Source organism: Echinococcus granulosus (assembly GCF_000524195.1).
Source record: "Echinococcus granulosus chromosome Unknown EG_S00022, whole genome shotgun sequence".
NCBI classification, from domain to species: domain Eukaryota; kingdom Metazoa; phylum Platyhelminthes; class Cestoda; order Cyclophyllidea; family Taeniidae; genus Echinococcus; species Echinococcus granulosus.
This window is the reverse complement of record NW_020170402.1, coordinates 970,302-994,764: the sequence shown is the minus strand read 5'-3', so window position 1 is coordinate 994,764 and position 24,463 is coordinate 970,302. Positions and strand designations below refer to the sequence as shown.

At 41.7% G+C, this 24,463-nt stretch overlaps 3 protein-coding genes across 3 annotated transcripts in view; 2 read left to right on the top strand and 1 right to left on the bottom strand. All coding sequences in view use genetic code 11, as the record gives it.

Annotated features, from left to right (window-relative positions):
- Positions 1–251: 251 nt before the first annotated feature.
- Positions 252–1,602, top strand: EGR_03951 (hypothetical protein; the record flags this gene model as incomplete). Its single annotated transcript, XM_024493200.1, has 5 exons — positions 252–454; positions 521–657; positions 778–933; positions 1,047–1,172; positions 1,412–1,602. The coding sequence occupies 5 exons, from the start codon at positions 252–254 to the stop codon at positions 1,600–1,602; spliced, it is 813 nt and encodes a 270-aa protein (XP_024352472.1).
- Positions 1,603–1,949: 347 nt separating this feature from the next.
- EGR_03950 (hypothetical protein) lies at positions 1,950–21,957 on the bottom strand (the record flags this gene model as incomplete). The annotated part of the gene is made up of 19 exons (XM_024493199.1): positions 1,950–2,252; positions 5,379–5,464; positions 5,540–5,579; positions 6,702–6,853; positions 7,143–7,184; positions 9,197–9,333; positions 11,333–11,481; positions 11,759–11,858; positions 12,287–12,378; positions 13,135–13,252; positions 13,503–13,611; positions 14,082–14,171; positions 14,915–15,050; positions 15,506–15,616; positions 15,731–15,863; positions 16,211–16,448; positions 19,578–19,982; positions 21,398–21,728; positions 21,805–21,957. 19 exons carry the CDS (start codon positions 21,955–21,957, stop codon positions 1,950–1,952), a joined length of 2,925 nt encoding a protein of 974 aa, XP_024352471.1.
- A 2,324-nt stretch (positions 21,958–24,281) lies between these two features.
- Positions 24,282–24,463, top strand: part of EGR_03949 (hypothetical protein) — a gene marked incomplete at both ends in the record, with an annotated part of 4,126 nt that continues 3,944 nt past the window's right edge. The window contains one exon of the mRNA XM_024493198.1: positions 24,282–24,363. Coding sequence (XP_024352470.1) covers positions 24,282–24,363 — 82 coding nt within the window. The remainder of the gene's footprint in view (positions 24,364–24,463) is intronic.

Below are 24,463 nucleotides of genomic sequence, written 5' to 3'. Positions count from 1 at the left end.
ACAAAATAAAAATAAAAATATCTGCAGAATATTTATTAATTTGGTTGCCAGATTCCCTATTTTTATTTTCCTCTGAAGCTAGTTTTGATTGATATTGACGGTTTGGCGCCCTTTTATTTGAACAGTCTGACATTTACATGCTGAATTCCGGGGATCGTCAGGCTGTTTTGCTGAGACTCCATGATGAGTTAAGCGAAAGTCAGGAGTTGATTAAGCGGAATCTTTCAACCATACGAAAGTCTGTTCGAAAAATGATTCGTAAATTCGATATTTTCAAACCTATGGATGTTGTTCGTCCTCTCTGTGTTTCCGATGATAATGGCGAATTCCGCTTTCAGTTGCGGCTTACCCGGAATTCAGATCTTATATTCGCTTCTGAGGACCTTTCCACCAAGGGCCTCTGGACTGAGGTTCCATTTCTAACCATTTTTGTGGAGCGACAATCACCTGAGATGTAAGCCGACCTCATTTCGTTTCAAATGTATTTCTGCTTCATAACACCTGTTGCTTAATCCTCCAGATTAGAGCATTCTCAAAATGAGCCTGACAGACTCTCAGAACCTAAAAATGTCGGTGGTGATGCAGCAGCCAAGTTGGTTGAGCTGTCCACGAGGCTGGAAAAGGTGGAAATCCTTCTCGGTTCCGCCATGTTGCGCTGTAAGCTATTTGGTCTATTATGATATGTGTGAACTCTTCTTTTTTAGGATTATTTTGGTGGGGCGTTTATCCATAATGGCATCTCATACTGAGTTAGCCCATTTTCCTCATCTTTTTTAGCCACCACAAAAGGCTCGAGTAATGCTTCATCGCCTTTTCCTAAGGAAGTAGTGCCTGCTTCGGATAACTTGAAGCAAACGCCTGTTGAATCTCGCGTTAGTATGACTCCTCAGGCTGCTTCAAATTTCGTCACTACTGCTACTTCGCCTCATTCTCGTATGTTTTTGTAATCAATTCGAATCCAAGTTGATAAACCACCTGAGTACCTGCTTTTTGCCTATCTGTAAGTGGCTCTAGAGCTGCTCTAGTAAGTGAACTTAAACTTTCAGCTCCACCAACGTGCACTCCTAGGAAGGTTGCCTCTTCCGTTTCATCTAAACTGAAGGCAACTTCAGACAAAACACCCGTTAGTAAAAGCGTCCAGGCTGCTGCCGTTTCATCTCATTGTCCACCAGGTTTGTTTTTGGTTCCGTCTCTGATGCTGGTGCTAATTTCGCTTTCATGAAATATAATCCTTTTTTTCCGTCAAAGTCCGCAACAGCGTTCCCCAGAAGATGATATCCAGTGCTACGCCCAAAAAACAGTCACTTGTTCAAATGGCCATTGCAAAAGCAAATCCACCCCAAAAGAACCCCAAACAACCACTTGTTACTACCAACAACATCAACACTTTGTCAGAGCCACCTTCGTTCAGGCGGCCTATACCGCAGAGCGGCGTTAGCGGTGGGCCGGAGTATGTGTGGCAAACGCCCGCTCCCTATCTGGCCAACTTGGACGAAATTATTGAGTCAGTGGTGGCTGGACTGGATGACCCCAACGACTTTACGATCGAGCCGCCCTCAAGGCAGACAGCCTTCAACTCTACCGTCTGTACCACCACCATAGATTTTGATGAGTACGTTCGGTCTCTCTGCACGGAAGCGTCGGTGAGCGGCGTTAAAAAGAAGAAGAAGCAGCTACAATTACAAGAACGGATTGTTGCATAAACCCTCCATTGGGTAGAAACACTTAAAGTTTTTGTTCTCCCAAATGTCGTCTGTATTTATAATCGCCATTTTCATGATTGCTGCATCTGTATGTACTCATGTTGGACGTCCTTTGGCTTATCATCACAGCGTCTATGACCATTACATATTTATGAATGCATATTTGTTCGATGTCATTTGCCTCTGAATTAATGCGTAGTTAATCGTCTTTGAAATGCTTCGCACTCTTGCATATTGTGGAGATGCTTAATCTCCTAACCAAGGCAGGAGATTCAGAGCTTCTTCGATGTTCCAGTCGACCTCGACGAGGGCTCTAAAACACTGCTGCAGAGTGTATGGCACTGCGAGGCCGTAGAGGTGCCTGAGCCGCACCATTTGGGCTGCCGTTTTGTGGTGCCATTCTGTAGGAATGTTGGAAGTCGTCTCAGGTGGCGGACGCTGAAAATAGAACGGTGATAGGGTCTGTTTTTCGCGGACGAAGTGCAACGCCTCACTCACATCCGTGTCGGGCGACTCCATTAACCCTAGACACTGTCGTACAGCGGCAATCTACAAAAAAAACAAGTACTGATCACTTGGATGAGGCACAGCTTTCTAACCTTTAATCGGAATTTTGGCACGGAAGTGAATGTTCTGTTGAAGTTGGCCTGTTTTGGAAATTCGATAAAATCGATAAGGGTGACTCCAGAGGGGAAGCTGTGTACGCGCAGAATCCACCCTACTGGTTTGTAGCCTGTGAAGTCTCCGTCAGGGACGGTGAGCTTTATGATGTACGTTATTGCGGCAGTTCTACATTCGGTGGTGTGTGCCCTCTTTTGCAACTATTAACGGTCTACGCGTCTTGTGTGTGAGTCAACTTACCCCACCAAGCGGTGGTATTTGTACGCACATGGGACAGAGTTTCAAAGTTGTTGGTGAAAGATGTCATGAAACCCTGGCTTGAAAAGGACATCAAGCGTAGTGCAATAACGAGGATTGGGCTCAGCACTAAGACATTTTAGTGGTGTAAAAATTTCAACGGCACTCGACCGTGCTTCTGCCAGTGACCATCCTAGTTCCCGACCCCCGTCATAGTAGTCCCTCCAACGACCACTTGGTCACCGCGTGGGACTCGTCACCTCGAACATCCAATCAAAGCACAACCCACTGTATTTTGAAATCGCAACAATGAACCAGAAGGGCGGAGTTTAATGCTGTAATGAGTTTGTGGGGAGTGTTTCAAGAAGAGAGGTCAAGACATTCTAAGTCACATCAATGCATGCAACGAGAACAGGTTACGTTATTCTACGCCAAATTTAGAGCGAGTAGTGAAATGGACAGTCGTAGGACGATTCAACTGTGCTGGCAAGGACTTCTAGGCTGAGGTTTGGTGGTTGTTCGTCAAACTATGGGATAAACGCTTATATTTAGTGGAAGCTACACCATAGAGTGCACTTTTCATCCCTTGGAATTATTGTCTTCCATAGACTATAAGTTCTTGAATGACTCAAGCACTGCAGTTCTCAGTTTGAAAGCCGTTTTTAAATAAGTACTGAAAATGATTTAAAAGGAGATACCCCCCAGACCTGTCTCACCAATTCTTTGCCTTTACAACGACTTGAACTGCCAATTCCACAGGACCACTAGGTGCAATTGAAAAGGTCCCGGTAACTCAGAGTTTAATAAAGGTCTTAGCCTGGCCCCCAGCTAGTCGTTGAAATGGACTGGCTTCAGGAATTTCGTGATTGGTAGGTTAGAACGTTGAGTTTTTCAAAGACGAGAGCTAATGCCTTTCATTTGCAGGAGGAATAAGTTGCTCAGGTTTCCTTTCTGAATTTGAGTAGTTTTGCTGCCCAGTGCATGTGCAGTGAGGTGAAACAGGAAGTTGACGAGACAAACCTTCGGTATCCCTAGTTTTTAGGTGGCAACTCAAATGAGGAGACTATCAACATTTATGCCGAGTTTCGCATGGCAAGTGTCACACTATGCAAAACCTAAAATCACCTTCATGTCTGTTTGTAGCCATAGCACTGGGCTTTATCCACCATTCCACCCTGCAAATCTGCTGTCACCTCTCTACTAATGCATAATTTAAGTAGCGCGATGACGATTTACTTACTTTATTCATATCTATCTACATATTCAAAGCAAATAAGGTGCTCATCAATGTCGTCCACAGGAAAGAACCCACAGAAGTCATTCACAAAGTTTATTCAGGCGGAAATAGTGGTATTTTCTCAATAGAAATGCCGAAACTATTCTTAACGTTTGCCGTTTACTTCCAACAGCACCTCAGAAAGGATCATAGGACAACCGTGAATTTCCTATTCTCCTTATTCATTCTTTTGAGCGACATGATCAAGTCAAACTTCAACTCCGTATCCCACGGGAGGCACACCTCTATACGGGCGCATTTTGTTATGGTGAACGGTAACTGCTTGGGTACGGAGTTGTACATTGCGAACAACGTAGTTTGTTGGTGAGATAACTTTCACCAGCCGAAATGCATCTTTGCTCCACGGATGATGGAACATGTGGTGTACTTTAGATGGTAGGATTAACCTCTACATCTGTACTAGGCCTCCTTCCCGGTTGACGTTTGTCTGACTGGGTTTGTCGTAATACCCCTTCTAACTGATATATGAAAGTCGTGTGTTCACGTACAATGTTAATAGTTTGTCTCATCCCTTCTTTCGGTTGCTGTACGCACTTTAGGACATTGTCGGTTGTTAATTATATCGGAGGGCAATATCATTTTACGTTCTGTGAGCATCTCCAACGATGAGACGCCGGTTGATGTATGGACTGTTGCTTTGTACACTTTGAGGACTCGACCTAAGCCTAGATACCAGTCTTCCGGTTGTACAACCCTAGTGAAAGCGTTCGGTAGTCCAGCCAGAGTGCTATTTGTCCTTGCCACATGTCTATTATCTTGCGGATGTCTAGGTGCGGTGCCTCTCGGAAAGCCTGAAGGTATAAAGGCGAAAAACTGGATGCAACAGTGGAGGGACCACATGAACCAGTAAGAGTTAGGCGTATCGCATTGCCGTTTCGTGTGAACGTGTCTAGACAAAGGTGACAGGGCAGATTACAGTGTTAGTGCCTGGGTATATGCAACAGCGCGTGGTAAACTTAGGCGTAAGGTAAAACTTCGGATGATTTACGTGTACAGAATACTCCAACCACAGAGTAGCAAGGTGAATGAATGCTCACCATTAAAGTGTCGCAAAAGTTTCAAACACAAACACTGCGCTTGCCATTAATGATCTCGCTCCATTCTCAGAGTGCAGCATGGAAACTATTACCATGGACACTGAATCCATGGAACCTCCGATAGACACACAATACAAGAGACAAACTAATCTGTGGCTACGTTGAATATAACTGTTCAAGAAGATTTACAACTTCGGAAAAACAGGAGAACCTAGGTATGCTGGGAAGTTTCAGCCAAAGCTTCCCGAGTATTAAAATAAGCGTTATTACTAGTGTGTGTGGATGAATGACATGAGGGGAATACTTTGAAAAAATAAACGCAGTTTGCATTCCTTCGATTTGGTTCTTTACCTCCATAAACTCATAAATTCCGGTTTGTCTTAAATATTCCTCGAATACTTTACTGTCACCTATCATATATCGGGGATATCATAGAGGTATTAAGTGAGGAGCATCAAAAGTGGGATAAGCACTGGGATTTACATCTTCCTCCGTGATGATTAGAGAACTGAACGTCTGCCACGCCTCCCTACCACGAGCGACGGCGAAGAAATCTGGCACCGTCAATTCTGAATGTTCAAAAAACGTGAAGTAGACCACTCATTTTATCGCCTTCACTTGAAAATAATAAGAGTACGACTGACCTGATTCGGATTCAGGTTCTTCATCCATATTTGCCAACTCCTAAAGAAAATGTAAGATGCGACTGTTATCATTTATGTTGCCGTGAAAATCAAGCCAATAAAATGAATTTTTTAACCCTTTTAGAGCGTAAATAATGATCCTCCTTGCCAGTAATTCCTGTGACAGCTGCTTCCAAGCTCACACACACACGCCTTAAAACACCTTCTGAAACACATTGATGAAACTTCCATAAAATAAGGGCGACCCCGCTGTTCACCCGTGAGGTGTCGCAGTGGGACATCACAGAAGAAGAGCATCCACAGTGGAAGACTGAATCTTTGAAGAATAATAGAAGGGAAGATATTGAAACTGCAGCCATTTTGGCAGCTCCTCCGATCTCAAGTTGTGCAGTGCATGAATTCTAACCATGGAGACGATGCTCTCCACCTCGCATTTCGGTAAGCGTTTCAACAAGGCAGGATTGGTGTTATGACGACCAAAGGAGTACCGAGAGGGATAACGATTAAAAAGGGCGGAGGATTATTGCGGATGAATGATAGTTGGGTTATTGTATAGTTCACCTTTTAACCTCTTAACCCTCTTGTGAGCTAGCCCCCACGTCGGTGACTATGCATCGTTCAGTTGTTTCAACAGTGGAATGACTGGGAGCACTGACAATGCCATTCACCACAAAACAGAGGACCCTTGTAGCACCCATCATTATGCGCTTATTCAATTCCTGTACCTGAAGCCTCGCAAAGTAGTTTAAGTGCTTACATACTTGGAAGTAACAGTTGGATTCACTCTAATGCCGAAAATAGCAGAAAATTATTCAGGTGGGATCAAAGGAAACAAATATAGGGTATGATAAAAAAGCAGCTGGATGAGTTGTTTTGCCTCTACCACAGACAATTGACAAGTTGTTTGATGAAAATGAAGCGGACAACTGAAAATCAGAAGTAAGGAGGGCATGAAACGAAACAATAAAATTGATTGCAAATAAACGTTTGGTAGATGGATGGATCAGGATGAAAGGGTGGATCCTTGATGAACAGATGAAAGAATAAATCAGTGGAGAAATTAGTTGATGGTTAGATGGGTGAGTGGAAGGATGCATGATCCGTCTAAATAAAAGTTTGATGGCTAGATGAATGAAATAATGTAGTCAAGCTAGTCACTCACTTTGTCGACATCATCTCCTTTTACGAGCACCCAATCGACCGGTAATGCAGATGGCCGTGGTGACCTTGAGGAGAGTGGGAGTTGAGGAGACTGAGGAGCACTTCCGTTGGCTAATGATTCCGGTGGTGCAGATGGACCAGATGAAGAGACAGCTTTGAAATAAGAAGAAGTAGCGACCAGATGTGACTAAGCCGAGAATCAGAAATGTTAGGCCCTTGTATATTGTCATTCTCTATTTACTTTTCTTTAATACCTAATAATCATAATTATTGCATTTAAGAGCTTCAACCGATTTGTGAAATCTTTTCGCAAAAAAATCGCGATTACCGGGTATTGTTAGGTATCAACCTCTCTGTAGGATATATCGTTAGAAATATGAGTGGAGTATTATGGGAATGTGTTAAGAATAGCTTTAAAAACAAAAAGCGGGCCAGGACGTACTGGGACTGTTTGGTGGTCGTGTTGGTATGTTGCATTCGTTTTCTTAACAAGGAAAAACATCTTACTAATAACCAATGGTATGATACTACTTGTAACTAAATAAGTAGGTGTTTTCACGAAAATGTGCCATTTATCCTCACACATCTCCTTCCCTGGAGGTCGTACCATCAGAAATATGGGTGGATATTATGAAGGCATATTAGAGGAAGTCCAAAAAAAAAACAAAAGAGACGTAGGACAGGACGTACGGGAATTCTCTGGCGGTTTTGTGGACTCGTTTGTTCCTTGTTCTTAAAAAGCAAACACTTCACATAAAAATACAACACAATGCTGCTCGCAGCTACATAAGTAGGCGTTTTCTTTTGTGGATGAGTTTGGGTGGCTCCTAAGATTTGTTAGCGTCAGCTCGCAAGTGATCGGGTAAAAGAGTGACTGGGACTGTGCAAATTGGAACTAATTATTCAAATTTCCCATAGAAGATTAGTTTTGTGTTTACGAAATTCAACCGTTCCGCAAAAGATCTCCCGAAAACTGCAAATGTCTGTTATTCTTAGGTATCGACTTCCCTGAAGGCCATATCACCAGAATCATTTGTGAATAATATAAAAGCATGTTAGGAGAAGTTAAAAAAGCGTAAAGGGTAGGACAAGATGTACGAGAACTACCTAGTGGTTTTGTGGACATGTTGGATTCGGATTCTAAAAAAGAAAATATTTTCAGCAAAAAAAGATATGATGCTGCTTGCAGCCAAATGAGCAGGTTTGTTTCATTTAAAAATTAAAGAAGCTCCTAAGATTTGTTAGCATAAGCTCGCGCATGATTGGACAAAAGAGCGACTAAGATCGTGCAAATCGGAAACAATCGTTCAGGTCTTCCAAACGAAGTTATTTTCATAGTTACGAAGCTCGATCGTTTTACAAAATGCTTTCAAAAAAATGGCATCTGTCAATTATTTTTGGGAATGTACATCTCTGGCGGCCGTATGACCAGAACTGTGAACGAATATTTTGAGAGAATGTTAGGAGCGATTAAAAAAGCAAAGTTGTAGCACAAAACATACTGTAACTACCTGGTGGTCCTTTTGGTATGTAGGATTCGTGTTCTTAAAAACGAAAAGCATCTTACGTGATAACAAAGTGTAATACCACTTGTAACTCAATAAGTTGGGGCTTTCACTGATGAATCAGAGTAGCTACTAAGATCTGTCAGTGTCAGCTCACCAATGACGCCAAAAAATTGACTGGAAATATGCAAATCAGACCTAATCGTTCTTAAAACTAAATGAAAGCATAAGGCCTCACTAAAATATAAGAATTAACAACATATTTATCCTATTTCTGACCCATCAGATAAAGTGCGCTAACGCAGATTTGCTGACCATCACCTGCCTCTACTTCTATTTAAAACGTTTCGGTAAAGTAAAGAAACTGACAAATTTTTGAAAGTTAGCCTTTAAAGTTTATGTGTGATACGATCGTCTTTTCTCCCCCTTCAATATCAAATGGCAAAGTGATAGGCATTGCTCGCCTCCAAGTTCCTAATTTGTCAAAATTCTCCTTCTAATGCCTCTAAAAACTGCAGGCAAGTGCCAATGAAATGACCACTTTCCATTAATTTGTGCAAAAGGAAAAAGGACTTTCAGTGAAACCAATCAGGTCAACGTAAATCTAAATTACTTTACTTGCGAACAACCACATTCAGAGTCAAAACACCGGATCTGCAAATGTTATCTTCAAGCCAAAGTGCCTGTATCTGCAGATTGTCACATCGATGATGGTGCATGTTTAATTGTGAAATGCCAAACAACTAAATTGCATCATCTACAGAGCACCTTATTGGCCACTATCTCTAACAAAATGTATCTTGTTGTCTTGTAAAGCTATAAATTATGAAGATTTCGCCTTTCTACATTCACTGTCTGTATTAAAATTATTTAACGGCTAATACTTTTTTGGACTAGATAATCCTTTGATTTTTAGAAAAAGGGCAACCGGCTATCCTAGCAGTTGCGACGAGTCCAACAGCCCACTTTCCGATTGATTGTAAGTGGTTACCTGGGGGAATCTGTGGAAGATGGACACCTTGATTAGCGAGTTTTATCTCCGGTTGAGGGGGTTTATCATCATGAGATTGGGGCTTTGAGTCTGTTATTTGTTTTGTAGGCAGGGCTGGAAGCCCTGAATCTGAAGTCCTAAAAGTTAGAATAGTATATGAGGTTGCTTAGAAGTCTTAGCACACTTTACGTTTTGGTAGTGGAGTCAAGGTGTGCTAGAGCAATTTCACCAGAATCGGATGATATCTATCACCCATTTTACGGTGGAAGATCACATCAAAAAGGAGCTTCTGATTTTACTGGTAGTATAAGCAGGAAAAAAAAGGGTGGTTCTTATTATCATTGGTATTACTAGGCGCACATGTCGTGTGTGAGCGCTTTCAAACACCGCTAATCAAGATGACATGACAGGCGTATGCACCAGCGTGTGGTGATGAGCGAGGGCAGAAGGTAAAACTTCGGAATTTCTACGTGTATAATTTACTCCTACCTTAGTACGGTGCATCAATTACACTAACAGCAGTGAGACACCTAGGTGGTGTTCACGATTCAAATATAAACACCGTCCTACGTTTGCCATTAACGACCTTCACCCACGAATGTTCATTCAGTGCTTTGAGTGTCTGTTAGATAAAACCCCTCCGTCATGAAATAGCACAGGAGACCAATTCCTATGTGAGAATGTAGAGCACAATCCTTCGCACATGTTTGCAATGTCGGGGGTTAGTCCACTTAAGAATTTAAAGCTGTACTAATTTGCAGTGGGTTTTGATAAGAGGACTAACATTTTCTGGATTGCATCGTAACGTAAAGCATAATCAGCTTAATTCGGAGTAAAACATGAACAAACATGAAAGTTAGCGCCCCCAGTACCAATTACAGAATGATACAGGCTATCCCAGCATCACCCGGTTGTACCGTCAATCTTTTCAGGCCGAAGATTTTGTGTAGCAATTAAATAGTGCACTAAAATTCTTAATACAGAAGAAGGCCATTTGAGAACTCACAGGCCTCGGTTTGGCTTGAATACTCCCCGTGGTTTATGATCCGGGAAGACACTGATTTTCATGTAACTTCTAAGTCAATAACCCCACAAGACATGATCAACAAGCCGAATGTGCTCGATGTTGAACAATTTCCCGCTTTTAGGACTACTTCCAGCATAAAATCTAACTTAATCCAGGTGAAGCTGACAAAATGCTTTTATGGCAATGAGACAAGCCCCATTCTCGCAATAATGCAAATTCACATGACACCCCTGCTTATAATTCGCTGTTGATCACGAAGACCTATGAGCACGAGGGTGACGCTAAACCATGAAGGAAGTAATTTAGCAGGGAGCAATTCCCTTCATCTGTGACGCTGGTGGCACATAACTATGCTCATGTCAAGATCTCTCAACCCTTCTGTACGCATTTATAACTAGGCTCCTTTCAAGACTGTGCTTCTGGTAAAATCTACAAGGAATAACCTAGGTACTAAACCACATTTTTGAGATGATGTGGAATCGGTGGAACATTTCCCACAAGCGTATTTTAGCCCTTACAAAGCAAACAATATCGGCCAAGCTAATGCATAGAGTTGGGAATTTACAAAAACAAATTTGATTGCAAAGTAACAAAAATACGATTGACTAAATTATTAAACAAAATATGCCCTTTTAAAAATAGGTGTTGTGGTATTATCATTCCGGTCTTGTTTATGGAGCCAAAAAGAAGCATTTTACATACATGAAATGCCAAACATTAAATTAATCGACTGCTTTTTTAAATTCTCGATTATCAGCAGAGAGAACAATCACTAGCCGTCACTCTGAGTGCATGTAGCTGACGCTCGCCAGTAATTAGGTTATTCCATGTTTGCGGAGCCACGACAACCTTCAGAGTGAACCAATGAGATGGCAACCTTGACATAACAGCAAAATATCGAACAAAAAAGACTGCCATCGCGGGGTCTTACTGTGGTGACTGAAATGTAACAAGCGTTACTAAAGAAATTACACCTATCTAAATCGGCCTTGCAACCATAGTAACAATTATTAGCAATCCTCAAACCTCTCTACTTTGAGCGTGCAGCCATGTAAAGGAGTAATGACCTAGAGGAGAGCACTTCAAATCATTAAGGGAAAGAGGATTACTTTGACTTCTCCGGGGTTGGGTCCACCTTTACTTTAGAATTCGTGTTTATCCGGAGGGTGAGTACTTGTTGCACTGAAACCTTTATGCACTCACTGAGAGGTTTAAAAAAGTTTTGGGTTGCTGTAGTGGCCTTTTCTATCTTCTTCTTCTAGATAGGGAGAAAAAGAAGAAAAGCGGATGGCAACAATGAAATCTGGTTTACCCATCTTACTACCAGACAAACACTTAACTGTACAAGCCCTAGTTAGGCTGCTCTTAGGCAACTTTATCGAAATCCTTAATTCACTTTATTTTCCTCTTTTGTGCGCGGTGTGAGAGTACAGCATCATACAACTTCACCAACCGACCACCCGTTTGGAGTGTAAATTGGCTGCAGGTATGAATTAGTCCTTTCTTGCCACCCAATGCTAATGCCTACTACCCACCTGCTTTTCTTTTGAATAGGCCTTTAGGAGTTTCCTCGCAGACTCCTTATCCATAAACTCTTCTAGATCAGCGTGAGTTGCAAACTTCAAGTGTTCAACGCTGAAAAATGAGAAACAATCGTAGTTACCCTTAACCAGTTTCCAATCGAAATCCACCCTTTAAAAAGTGAACAAGTTTAATAAGAAATTTTCACGAAGGATCTACTATCTTGGTATTTACACGCTCCCACTTGATTTATTACTTGCTACCAACAATTGTTACCATTGTGAGATCAAGTAAGAGAGTCATGAGTGAGTGTCACTCCAAACGTTTGTGATAACTGCAATGTGAAGTACTGTAAAGTTTTTAAGGGGTGCTTCTAGAAACAACTATGTATAAGAGCAAGTAACTTAACCCTATGCCTGATTATGGGGAGGAAGACACATTAAATTAATTTTTAGGTAAACCATTAGGTCAGCTGATGTGCATGAATGGGTTATTAAAATGACGTTCTGTTTATTTTTAAATATTTTGCACCCAAAACTCACCATGTAACATAAAGTTTTTTTCTCAAGTCATCTTCCGTAGATCCTAATTTTAGTTCCGCAAGAAATTCAGACAAAGGACGCATTTTGGATGGCTACAGAATTTTTAAAAAATATGAAAACCCTTCTAATTCATCGTAGCGCCGTGAGGTGATGACTATAAATCGTGAATCTGAAGCTGTTTTATGGTTGTAAAATGAAGCAATCAAGACTATCCGATATCACATACTTGTGTTAAGGATCTTTATTAAATCATTTTCACTTAATTAAGGCTTGGATTTGTTAAAAGTAGGTCAATTTTCATCGTATGACAGTGGAATGTTGCACTTAAGTAGGTTATCACCTCATGCTGCGGCTGAAGCTCTTAGAGAAATAGGCAGTTCTGTTAGTTGTCCCAGAGTAATATTCAGCACACTTGGAAAAATCTTGAGATTTCTACACCATACAGTCACTAAATTATGATTACATTAAGCTGCCTCCGTTCTTTAATTTTAACTATTGTCAAGCGCTTGCGTGGCCAGATCGTCTATTTTTATTCATACCTAATGACCAAATCCCAAGAGCTCTATTACGGTAAGACCAGTAAGTACCCTCAGAGCACTAGTATGTGACTCGAGAAACTATGGAGTGAACGAACACGGTAGGTCTGAAACATGATTATGTAAAGTGAATCAAAGAAATAGCTCTGGTTAGCACTACAAAAGCAGTAGCTCTTAGTTTACTGCGGTACTCGACTGTTGTCAGGAAAATTTTAGAATTGCCTTAAAAATCCTGCATATAATCATAATCTCACCATTTTAGTCTAGTTCCGGATTCACATGAAAAAAACTGAGGAGTTTGCCACAACTTACTTTTGGTTCCTTTTGTTTTTTTTTATAACCTCGATACTTTTCCAGAAGCCGTTTGGTTGCGGGTCCCCGTAGTAATGGTTGTAGTGACTCTTCTTTTAATTTCTTCAAGTCTGCAAAACTGTGGTAAAGGCAGACACTTGTGACAAGTAAACTTTGCATTTCTGATGAGGTCAGCTGTGCTAAATTTCTTTATTAGTTGTTTAGTATCCCTTTACTTAGTACTTTTCTTTTGATCGTAGATACCATGCATTATTTGTCCCTCAAAATCACACTATATCATAATCAGAAAATATGCTACTGGAAAAACGAAGCACTTCCATATTATGGTCGATTAGTAATAAGATGGAAGGTAAACAAGTAAAACCAACCTTTTAACATTCAATTCCTCATTTAAAATATCCAAGCACTCCTCAAGTTGAATAAATTTGAGAAATTTGACGAGTGTTTCATCCGGTTGGGCGGAATGTACCATTTTATCTTAAGGCAGAGGTAATATATTTAGGGTGTAAAAACTAGAAAAGATGCCATATCGTAGGTGTTTGTGTTAAATTAATTGAATATACAGATAAAACCAACTATATCAGTCGATGCATGCAGCATTCGCCTTTAGCAAGAACGAGCACAGTGAAAAGATAAAATGCGCACCTCTAAAATAAATAATTTAGCATGATTGAACAATAGAACAAGACATAACTTCGGACTGTCATAAAACCGTTTAGCGGTTTAAAAGCAAAAACGCAAAGTAGCTACTTCCTGAGCTGCGTTGAGCTACAGTTTTTTAGAACTACCCACTTCAATCAATTAATAAGATGGATGGACTTTAATGCTTCACTTCAACAGCAGACGCGTGTGCCAGCAAAGTTTGTAAAGGCAAACGAGTTTGTGATGTGTGGAACCACAAAATATTTTGGTTTATCTGCCCAATTAATTGTATGGCCCATTTTCACTTACTGATTCGTCGCGAGGATTCTGTATGTCGCGCGATTCTACAAATGGTTGTCCAAGGTCACGGCGTCGTACATTTGCTTCACAGCATGCTATAACAACAAAAATATTACATTTGACTTGCAAAAACGTAGCTATTTGCAAAACATTGCTTTTAAAACAAATTTTTGTTACTTTTAACAATAATTACATGCAAGTAAGGTAGTAGACCAAAGATAGACCTGCAAATGATTGATCATGATTTTAACTAATAATGAACTAATGTATAGTCATCTGATTTATTTTTTGCACTGTCAGCTGGATATAAAGCTTAACCTTATTCTTGCAAATACTTATTATTATTTTGAATAAATGAGGATCACATGCTGTCTCAACTAAACACGGTCTGCCCTTTTTATGTAACACCAATACGTGATGGTAAAATTCTTAGCAGTGGAGTAGTGGAAAATCAGTGGCTCGCTATAGATGGCTTTCTATGGCAATCACATTTTTAATTCAAATTGGCCATTGCATAATTAATTTACTAAGGACTGCATGAGGAAGGGATATCTTTTATCCAAGTCAAGATGCAAATCACTATGCTCGTAGCAGAATAAGAAAAAATTTTACTGAGACACTTTTAATTTGGCTATATCTGATCCTTCTTTAATGCCGGATTCTTGGCAGAACTGACGTGGGCGTGATTTAATAATTACCCCCATCCAAAACCGCTATACTGCAAGGTTTAGGTGTGATATGCAGTCAGTAGCTCCGAAAGCCCCATTTCTGGGCCAGTTTTGCTTACAGCTCTCACCAGTAAGACGGCCGAATCATGGCTAAATAATTTTGGCTACACCAATCTGGAGGGACGCAGATCTGCAACTGACGCAGGAAATTACAAGAGACTCCAGAAATCGTCGACTTTTGCCGTTGTTTTCACGTTTCTTTAACTCAATCTTCCGCAAATAACCTGGCACCTTTGGTGACGGTAACTGAAAGAAGTCCAGTACCAGCCGTTGATATTTAATGAGACCCTTAAACACCGCTCACTCCGCTTATCGGTGAGACACGTCAGTAGCGCAATTTTTTTGAAACCCACTCTAAATATCACGAACCTACGGTCTGCAGTGTCAGGAGTCTCCAGTAAGAAACAATTATTGCCGCAATAACTGGAAAAGAAAAACAATCCGATCTTAGAAATAAACAAATTTGTTGACACTTACTTTTTCTATGATAAAACAAAAGGTTAACCAATCAAGATGAATAGCAAAAAAGTAGCTGTGCTTCCTACGTACATATGTATGTATGCGTATATGGGTATGTTTATGCACGGTATAATAAGTACAGTAATATAAGGCTGCCTTTGCCTGTGTGATTCGTTGTTATGTCTTAGGTTAAGAGAGATAATAGAAAGAGTAGTTTAGCTTCTGTTTGACTCTCCGTCTACCGGTCCTGAAGTCCACAGGTTCCGCAGTGCTCCGATTGGTCGAGCCATAAGGTCAGCTAAACTGGAGGAAATCCATTGGAGGGAACTGGTGCTTCTGCCCAACTCAAAAAACTGCTAAAGAGAAAGTTGCATTTAGGTAGACGAGGGGACCAACAAACTGGATAATGCAGCAGTTGAATGGACTGATGTGTGACAGGGTCATTTTCACCGAAAAATTACACCCACCGATGCGGTACTGCTGTTGCTCTGTCGATGCTCAAAATCAAAGGCATCGCCTGCATTCGCGATGCGTTGGGCGATACTGACTAGATTCTCGTAGTTGTAGGAATAACGACGCGGTCGCCGTCGTATGAGACGTCTAAAATGTCAACAAGTTTTGACTCTGAAACAAGCGAAAAGATGGACTTAGGGCGAAGCATCGACCGTAATTAATAAGGGAACAAAAAATTATCCAGCAACTAGGTTTTTCATTCATAGAGTACAAGTGTTGCAACAATGCTGCTTGAAAGAGTGAGTAAAACTCCCTGATGATTGAATAAAAAACGGCATATTTATCCATCAACAAAATAAAAGCATAACTGAGTAATAATTGGTAAAAAGCCTCAAATGAATACAAATAATGCAAACAAGGTTCCTGTAAAAAGATGAAAAGTATAATCAGATAGACAGCTGAGGCGACTTAGGTGGCTAGTGAAGCCGACTCACTGTAAATGTTGTGGAGCGTCCTCGCTGTCATTATCATCGATGGGAGCGGAGGCGGATCTGAGACGGATGTAGGTAGGTCGTTGGGACTGGGGTACTTCAAGGTAGGCAGACATCTCATGCATCATCTCAGGGTCTGGTGAAGAATCCGCAACCGCCTCTGATGTAGGCGCTGGTGGAGGTTCTGCATCCTGGGTCCTGCAGCACGGGCTGGAGGAGATTCCACAGTCACCCATCAGTTCTAGATGGTGACACGTAAAAGATCAGAATTGAGCAAAACTGGAAGCTGTTAGTATTTATTAGTACCTACTTCTAGATCTGATGTTATTGCTTATAATTACTCTTAGATAAAGTGAATCTTAAATTTGATGTTCAAAATGCTATATCCAAACGTCTTTGATGGGATATTTCTGACGTAGATGGGCGAAATCATGCCGTGAAATTAGGAGTACCAATAGCCGACGTACGTCGCGGACTGGTCCAGACACTGTTAATCAACACGGCAGGCAACAGTGCTAGTGACTGCATGCATCTTGTGTGTGATTCCTGTGAACAATAAGGATGTGGAGCCCGATTCCGTATATCTACTTGTATCTGCAGAGAGCTTTCAGCAAGGCAGAGTACGAAGCTGGTGCGCTAAGACTCTCTGCAATGGGATATCTGAATGATGTCAACGATTCAAATAGGTCCAAGCGAATGTCACTCAGCGACGACCAAAAGGTAGTGCAACTTTTATCGGCCCACACCCTCTGTAGTCATTCCTGTGGGGATTTTGGTGAAATTGGAAGAGACAAATTACACGTAAGAGCTTGACAAGAAATTATTGCTCGACACCTAAACGTTGATTGATGAACTTAGGGGAAAGCGAATGCATTGGTTGGAAAGACAGTGTGCTTTTATTAAACAATCACATTTGCCCTTGCCTCGACATCAGTAAAAATGCTGCTTTTCTACCAATTGAATTTAAAGGCTTTCATTTTACGAAATATAAATTACTTCATTTACCTACTAATTTGCTCAGGCCGTGGAGCCATTAGTGGTAATAAAGTCTTCCAAAATGAGATTAAAAGTAGGTGGGTAAATTCTGCAGTAACTGGACTTGTCACTAACAAATCATGTTTGACGAGAATTGGCGTAGTTGTTGAATTCTTTTCATACATTTTAAATCCAATGAAATTGTCCTTCATTTGGTTACACCTTGACCTGGTGTGGCACAGTTACACGGGTTCTCCAGCCATGAAAACAATCAATAAATACATTCTTCAATTCCTTTACGATAATCGAAATCCCGGATTATTTCCCCAAAATGTTCCGTTTTGTAAGCAATCGCTTTCGGAGAAACCTACTGCATAAAATGCATTTTTCGGAGGTCTACCAAGTTACCACCGAAGAGGAATGCGAATCAATCAAATACAAATGCATTGTGTGCAGTGTCTAAGGTGGCGCTTTTAACTTTCATCTGAGAGGCGGTGGGTAACGCCTAAAAATCCTGACTAAGCTTTATTTTGCTGCAGTGGTCAAGAGACGGTCATTATATTAAAACGCTTTTATATTTCCTTTATTCAGATAAAACCTAGACCCTTTTCTACGCATTTGCAGTATAACGACAACAGGTAAACAATAATTCAAGTGTTTTTTTGCAAAATAAGAGAATCGTAGAAAGGATGAAGTGATTTAAAAGCGTTCCTAGGCCCAAACCAATGAACACAAATAATGTTAAGAGAAAGAGGCATTCCACCAGTTGCAACTTTTGGTGCTGAAACAGTTGTAAGTAGTGTACGACACTCAAAACAGTCCATTAGTCTTAAAAAGAATTATTTTAATGAGCTCCTCATTATCGTCACATATATGTGTCATGAGCTAATTATCAGGCCATGGTAACTGATTGGGCTAAATCATGCTTTGAACACATCAGAGTTCAAATTACTAATAAACTATGAGTAGAACAGTGTTGATCTGAGAAACAGCAACACATCCAAGTTTTGGGGGAAGGTTTTACCTTATGACCTCAATGCCAAACACAGTTAAGGAACAAGTAATGTGCTGAAAGTAAAGCTATTCATTTCTTCACTTAGTAATACGCTTAAGTTGCATCCCTATGCGCACAAGAACAACCGATTTTGCAAGCATTACAAAGTTTGACAGCAGATATATATCTAGCATTTAACTGCAGCTGCTATTGAGCGGATTTCGGACGCAGGCTTGGGGTTTTTAGTAACCTTTCAAACTGAGACCTATTGAAGAAGAATCTATCTTGGTTGTGTGGACAGTGGTTGACATATTTAGCTTCTCAGTCCTTCTGCAGTCTAAGCACAAAATATTTCACGTTAGTTATCTTTACTACGACTTCAGGTGTGACTCGGGGTGCTACACCAATATGACCAATAAACGGGGAGCAAACAGTACACTGACCGTTTTTAGACTTGCTTACAAATAATCCAGCAATTTGAGAACTGTGGGCATGAATTAGTGACAAGGTTTAAGAGGATTAATCCTTTATAAAACATTGGACCATCCATCCTCCACACGTTCCAACTACCCACTACTGCCTTGCGTTGACTCAATATTTGTTTTGTACGTCAACTACAAATCGGTGTTTTTTCATGTCCTCAGAGATGGCTAGAGACATCAGATTTGTCGCAGCGAATTGAGAACCCCGATTCCTTCGGCTGGGTGGTACACCAACGGACAGAGAATGAAGGGCATCTCTGTGGCTGACTGAAACTGCAATGGCTGGCAGTAGAGAGGTTATAGCAAAAACTTGGGCTTTTGAGCAACACTCCATTTTGACATCACACTCCACCTTTATGAATACACCCTTTCCTTATGGCGCTTTTTGAAAAATTTTGCTAAGAGAAGCGACTGACTTAGAGATTATTCTTGCCGTAGCAAAGTGCCTGATTTGTACCACTAGGTATTAAATCAATTTTTTCTGGGACACTCAGTGACCCAAGCCAGATCTACAGATAGCATTTTCTTTAGGAGGTCCATTCACCGCGGGATCCGCTCTCCTGGCTTGTGGCTAAGTGGAATATACAGGAAGATTTCTCACGACGGGCACAAAAAGTGGCCAAGGAGAGCAAAAGGAAGAGAACTATGCAATGCGAATCTAATTACATTTAACCGCACGAGCTCCTCGGTGTCCACTATCTCGGTGAGCCTCTTGGTTTTGATTTTCTATCGTTGGTACTTTGAGCCTTCTGATCCTCCCATACGTTAAAAAATAAACCTTTCGTATCAGTGGGTCTTACTGTATCTTCAGAGGTGACTCACAGAGCTAGAACCTGTGCTTATGCTCCAGGTGCTTGCTTAATGGGATGAAATATTTTAAGTTGGTCAAATCAATGCAGGCAAAAATCGCATTTCTCACCGAGAAGGTCTTCTCCAAACACAAATACCGACGAGGAACGCGACGAATTTGCAGATGACAGTTGGCGTTGTGAATGCACACAGAAGCGGCAGCACGAACCGGTGGTAGAGACAGTGGTAGCAGTGACAGGCGGGGTGAGTAGCTGGTGGTGGTGGTGGTGGTGATGGTGTCCCCAGGGCTTCACGGCCTCCTCTGTTGCCACCCTCTCCACGTTCTCCACTCCCTCCTCCTCTTCCTGCAGCGGTGCGGACTGAGGCCTCACAGATAGCAGACGTCTGTGTGGAGTGGGTCGTGGACACGCCTCTAAGGGCGAAATAGATGTCTGCGTCGACACGGATCGCATATCAACCGATTGGCGCCTCGCTGAATTTCGTCCAAGGCATCGACACATATCCGCAAGGAGAGCTAACAAAAAGGCGATACCACTTTTGCACGTTTGAGTTTGTCAAGCTCATCACGACGGTCATCAAAAGAAAATCTAATGTGTTCACCAAAGCGTCGCATATACGTGACACCCCGATATTCGCACTAATTTACCGGTTCATGATGGCCGGTTGCCTCACATTATGTGCCGCAAACAGAGTTTGAGATTAAGGCAACAATGCAACAAATGTAGGTTGTTCCTTGCCTGAAGATTAATGGGCTCTTCTGTACTGAGCAGCATAACTTGAAAGACACTATGCACTTCGTGGACTGCTGTAATCAGGATGCATCCGAGGCACACCTTGAGAACGAACGTTTTAAATAGCCAAGATTCCTGTCTTCAAGTCTTGAAAGTGAAATATCTGCTATTTAGGCAACAGACGAACAAGATCCCACCATCGCGGCTAAGGAGGCGTGGGAAAAACTAATCAGTATGCCAATGAAATAAAACTGCTTCACTTAAAAACGTCATTTTAAATGTGAAAATGTGGGATATTTCTTGAGCGATTTCTTTCCTCGGGGTATTACATCAACTTTAGCCTTTTTAAATGAAAAAATGCATCAAGTTCATCGCCAAGTGTTACATACGTGTAACGTTGATAGTGAATGAGTCTGTCAAAATATAGCCATCTCAAAACGTAGTCTGAGGGAAGCAGATGGAATAGACTGACGCCCGACCTACTTGGAGGACAGGGCAAGGCTCCAAAGGGGGCGCTGCACGCAAGTGTCCGCGGTCACAAGCGTGAAAGTAGCTTCACACATCGACAGTCACAGCAACGATAGCATACACGTCAACATCGACAACGGTGGCAGAAAGAGGAAAGGCCTTAGATGAGTAATTATACCATCAACATTCCTGCCGCAACCTCCACCCTTAATCACACACGCGGAGAGAAGTGGAAGCTATTTTTGGCCTTCTAATGATGAATCATAGGCATCCACCCCCACCCGCCTTCCTCCTTTTCTCTATCATGCAAGCAAGCTATCTGGTAAACGAGGAGGCTACGGAATACCAGTACCACAGTGTCGAAAGGTATGACAGACAGTTCACCTTCGCCACTGCTGCTGCTGCTGCTGCTGCTAAAAGATACTGGGTCTCTTAATTGATGATCCACGTGTGGCAGAAATAATGATAGATCGTCAACATGACAGCGAGATCAATGGTCATAGCTTCAAGAGTAAATCAAGCTACCGTCGAAAGGCATCATATCTGAGGAACAGTGAGCTCGATCAACAACGTAATCACTCGACAAAAGGAGCCACAATACATGACATAATCAAAGGAAATAAAGTGATTTCAGGAATTAGTTTTTCCTCACTTAGAGGAGGATTCAGTCCCGTGATTGAAAACTAACACCACCTCGATGTTTGCTGCATGAATATATCAGGCTGCCTACCTCCTGCTCTCCTTCGATCACGAGGGATAAAAACGACAGGTGGGGGAGGTGAGTGATCACGGTGATTAATCGATTGTTGCTGCTGCTGGTGCTGAGTATAATGATGGCGATGGTGATGCTCATGATCCGCGATTTCGTCATCCACCTGCTCCCTATCCTGCTCTTCATCCTCCTCCGGCAACGAGAACCTATCTATTACCAATGGCGCTGATCTTGGCCTGAAAGAACGGTTTGGGTTAATGGGCAAAGCGCCCCGAGAAGTGATTTGTTGGAAGTCGGGCAGCCGATGAAGTGGCCGCCACAATCTCAAGGCGTCCTGCTGATTGAGTGACTGAAACGAGAAGAAAAAATTGTTACCAGGATCCCAGTGATTGTTGAAACAGCCCAAAAATTTTGATGGAACCTACCCTTGGCACCGGAGATCGAAATCCGATCGGGGATGACTGCAACAGAGAGTCTTGAAGACTGGTATCGCTGACCTCTCCCATGATGCTACTCCGTGCGATAATATCAGAAAAACCACTGTCTTGTCGACTTCCGATACCTCTGCACAACTCCATGGTATCAAGATCACCATTGAGGTGTCTCTCAGCTGAGGACATTTGACAAACCTTCGCAAAGCGAGTCTTTTGATGCGTCCACTGCTCCACAAGCACATGAATCAACGGACGAATGAGATGCCTTATTTATACCAGCCATGTCGGCCAATGGTACAAGTGAACTCGGTTAGTCATACCCTTCGGAGCCTCCTATTGGTCCAGGTGCGTGTATTAGCCTGCTACAGCCAATCAGTGCCCATCTGTGCATGCAAATGCAACGAGCAAGCAGTTTGCATGGCCGTTGCGATTTATGCGTGGCTGGAACCATTGGAATAAACAATCATGATGTGGCGGCGAGGTAGACTGCGATTAAACAGACTGCATCAATTAGGAGAAGGGTTAAGTGGATACTCCCAGGGTCTGTACTTTTGCACCCACTAGGGAGGGGGGAGAGCAAGGTCGGGTGCGACCCCATTATCGTTAAGTATTGCGAGGTGATGGTCACTACAACTAATTTATTTGTCTAGCTGCAGCGATGGATGTACTTGAAAACAATGAATTTTAAGCCTGTCCTTAAATTAAGTGGCACGTATTTGGCTTTAATAATCCCGTACTTATTTATTATTAACTTCTTAGGGCAATACTTTGGATAAATAAAGAATTACATGACCGGGTGCCTGACTCACCTTAAAATCTCAAAACAGCTGATTTGTTTAAAAAATTCTTCAAAGTGTATAATTAAAGAATGAGAAGAAAGTAAGGTGCCCTAATATTAGCGTAAAATTACTTGGAGATAAATTTGGGAGGTGAGGCATGACTTAGTCATGACTTTGGCTGTTATTCCCCTACCTACTGATAACTTCTCTAGGAGAAAAGGGTGCTTCGGACTTCACAAGCCCCCTGCTCATGTTCCATAGGAGGGTTGCTTCCTCAAGTGACACTGAGTTGAGTCCGCATTGGAGTAGATGGGGATGTCTACTTAAGATATTCCATTGGCGTTCCTCTCTTTGAGTGAGTGGTCAAGCACACTTGCAATGTCAGCCTCTATTAGCCTTCAGGAGCTTCATCTTACGCACAGTATTATCTATTTCTTTAAACCTTTTTTTACAATTTTTATCTACATGTCATACAAATATTACTTTCTAAGTAATTCGTACTCAATATAAGAGTGCTTTCTTGTAAATTTTTAGTAATTTTTATCAAAAATTAATAACTAATTGTTCTATTTGTGGAGATGAAAAATTATTTCTGCTGTACCGATAAAAACTCGGGGGTTGCGCCCTCTGGTTGCATTATCGATCGGAAAAATCGATAACCACGGCAGAGCAGCAGCTGTGCCCACCAAAGTGACGGTTAAGCTCACAAGAATTAATTCCTATTCTTAAGAAGAATTTGCAGAACGTTTATGATATACAATTGAAAACTGGTAGAAACACGCACCTTCTGTCTATCACTATCTTCACTTTGATTTTAAGTAAGAGAGCCTGAATTTGGAGGAGTGCTTGTTTTTATCTCATCTCTAAGGCTAAAATTCGCTCTATTTACCTCCTTCCTTGTCTTTTTTTATGCCTCAGCTGATGTGAAACCACAGATCCTAGTTTGAAAATATGCTAAGCAGCAAATCTACCGAACGGAGGAGGAAAAGGGTACAGATGCTACCATTAGTGCCCATTTTCCGTATAGCGTCCAACTAATAGGAGGCACCCCACTTAGCAGACCGTATTCTACTACGGACTCCCTGTTCACACGCAAAAATTTGTTCGATTGGTTGTTTGGTTATCTGGCCAGCTAGCTGACTAGCAGCATCTCAGCTCGCAGTGTAAATGAAGTGACTCACTCAACGCTTGTGCTGTTTCTGGGAAAAAGATAAATTAGTCAGGCAACCGTGGAATGTCGACTTGACAACATTCACTAACAAACAAGCAACTTGAAGGATAGTTCAGGTGTTAGCAAGCGCATCGCATTCAGAACTGCCTCTTTCTTCATGCTCTTCGAGGATTCTAGCAACGTTGATGGCTACCGTTAGCATAGAATGTAGTAAAAAGGGCACAGTTGTTTGACAGACGAGGAAAAAGAAATTCGTGATTCACTTCTTCGTTTGGTGTCGAATATCACCAGGACAGATGTTTTCTGGGTGTATTAGGCTGGAGGAGTTACCCGTTACCTTGAGGTCAAAGTGAGAGGCGGAGCTGATTAAGGAAAGGAGCACCTGCTACACTAATAAGAGCGTTATCAGAAATAATAGTCTCGATCGCGCGTCTTTGGGTACAGAGAGAAATGGAACCACTAGTGGCACAGAAAGTAGAATGGGCAAATATCCATTTCGCTATTAAGTAAAATGGTTTATGGGAGGCAAAGGCATAATAAAAACTTTATTAAAGAAGCCTTCAAATGAAACAATGAAATTTGAGTCCATTTCAAGGAAAGGTAAATCCACTTACAAAAACTTGCAGCGTAGTCGCCCCAAATACTTATGCATTCAACTAATACTTTAGAGGCTTCAGCACAAAGAATTGTCAATGCAAAC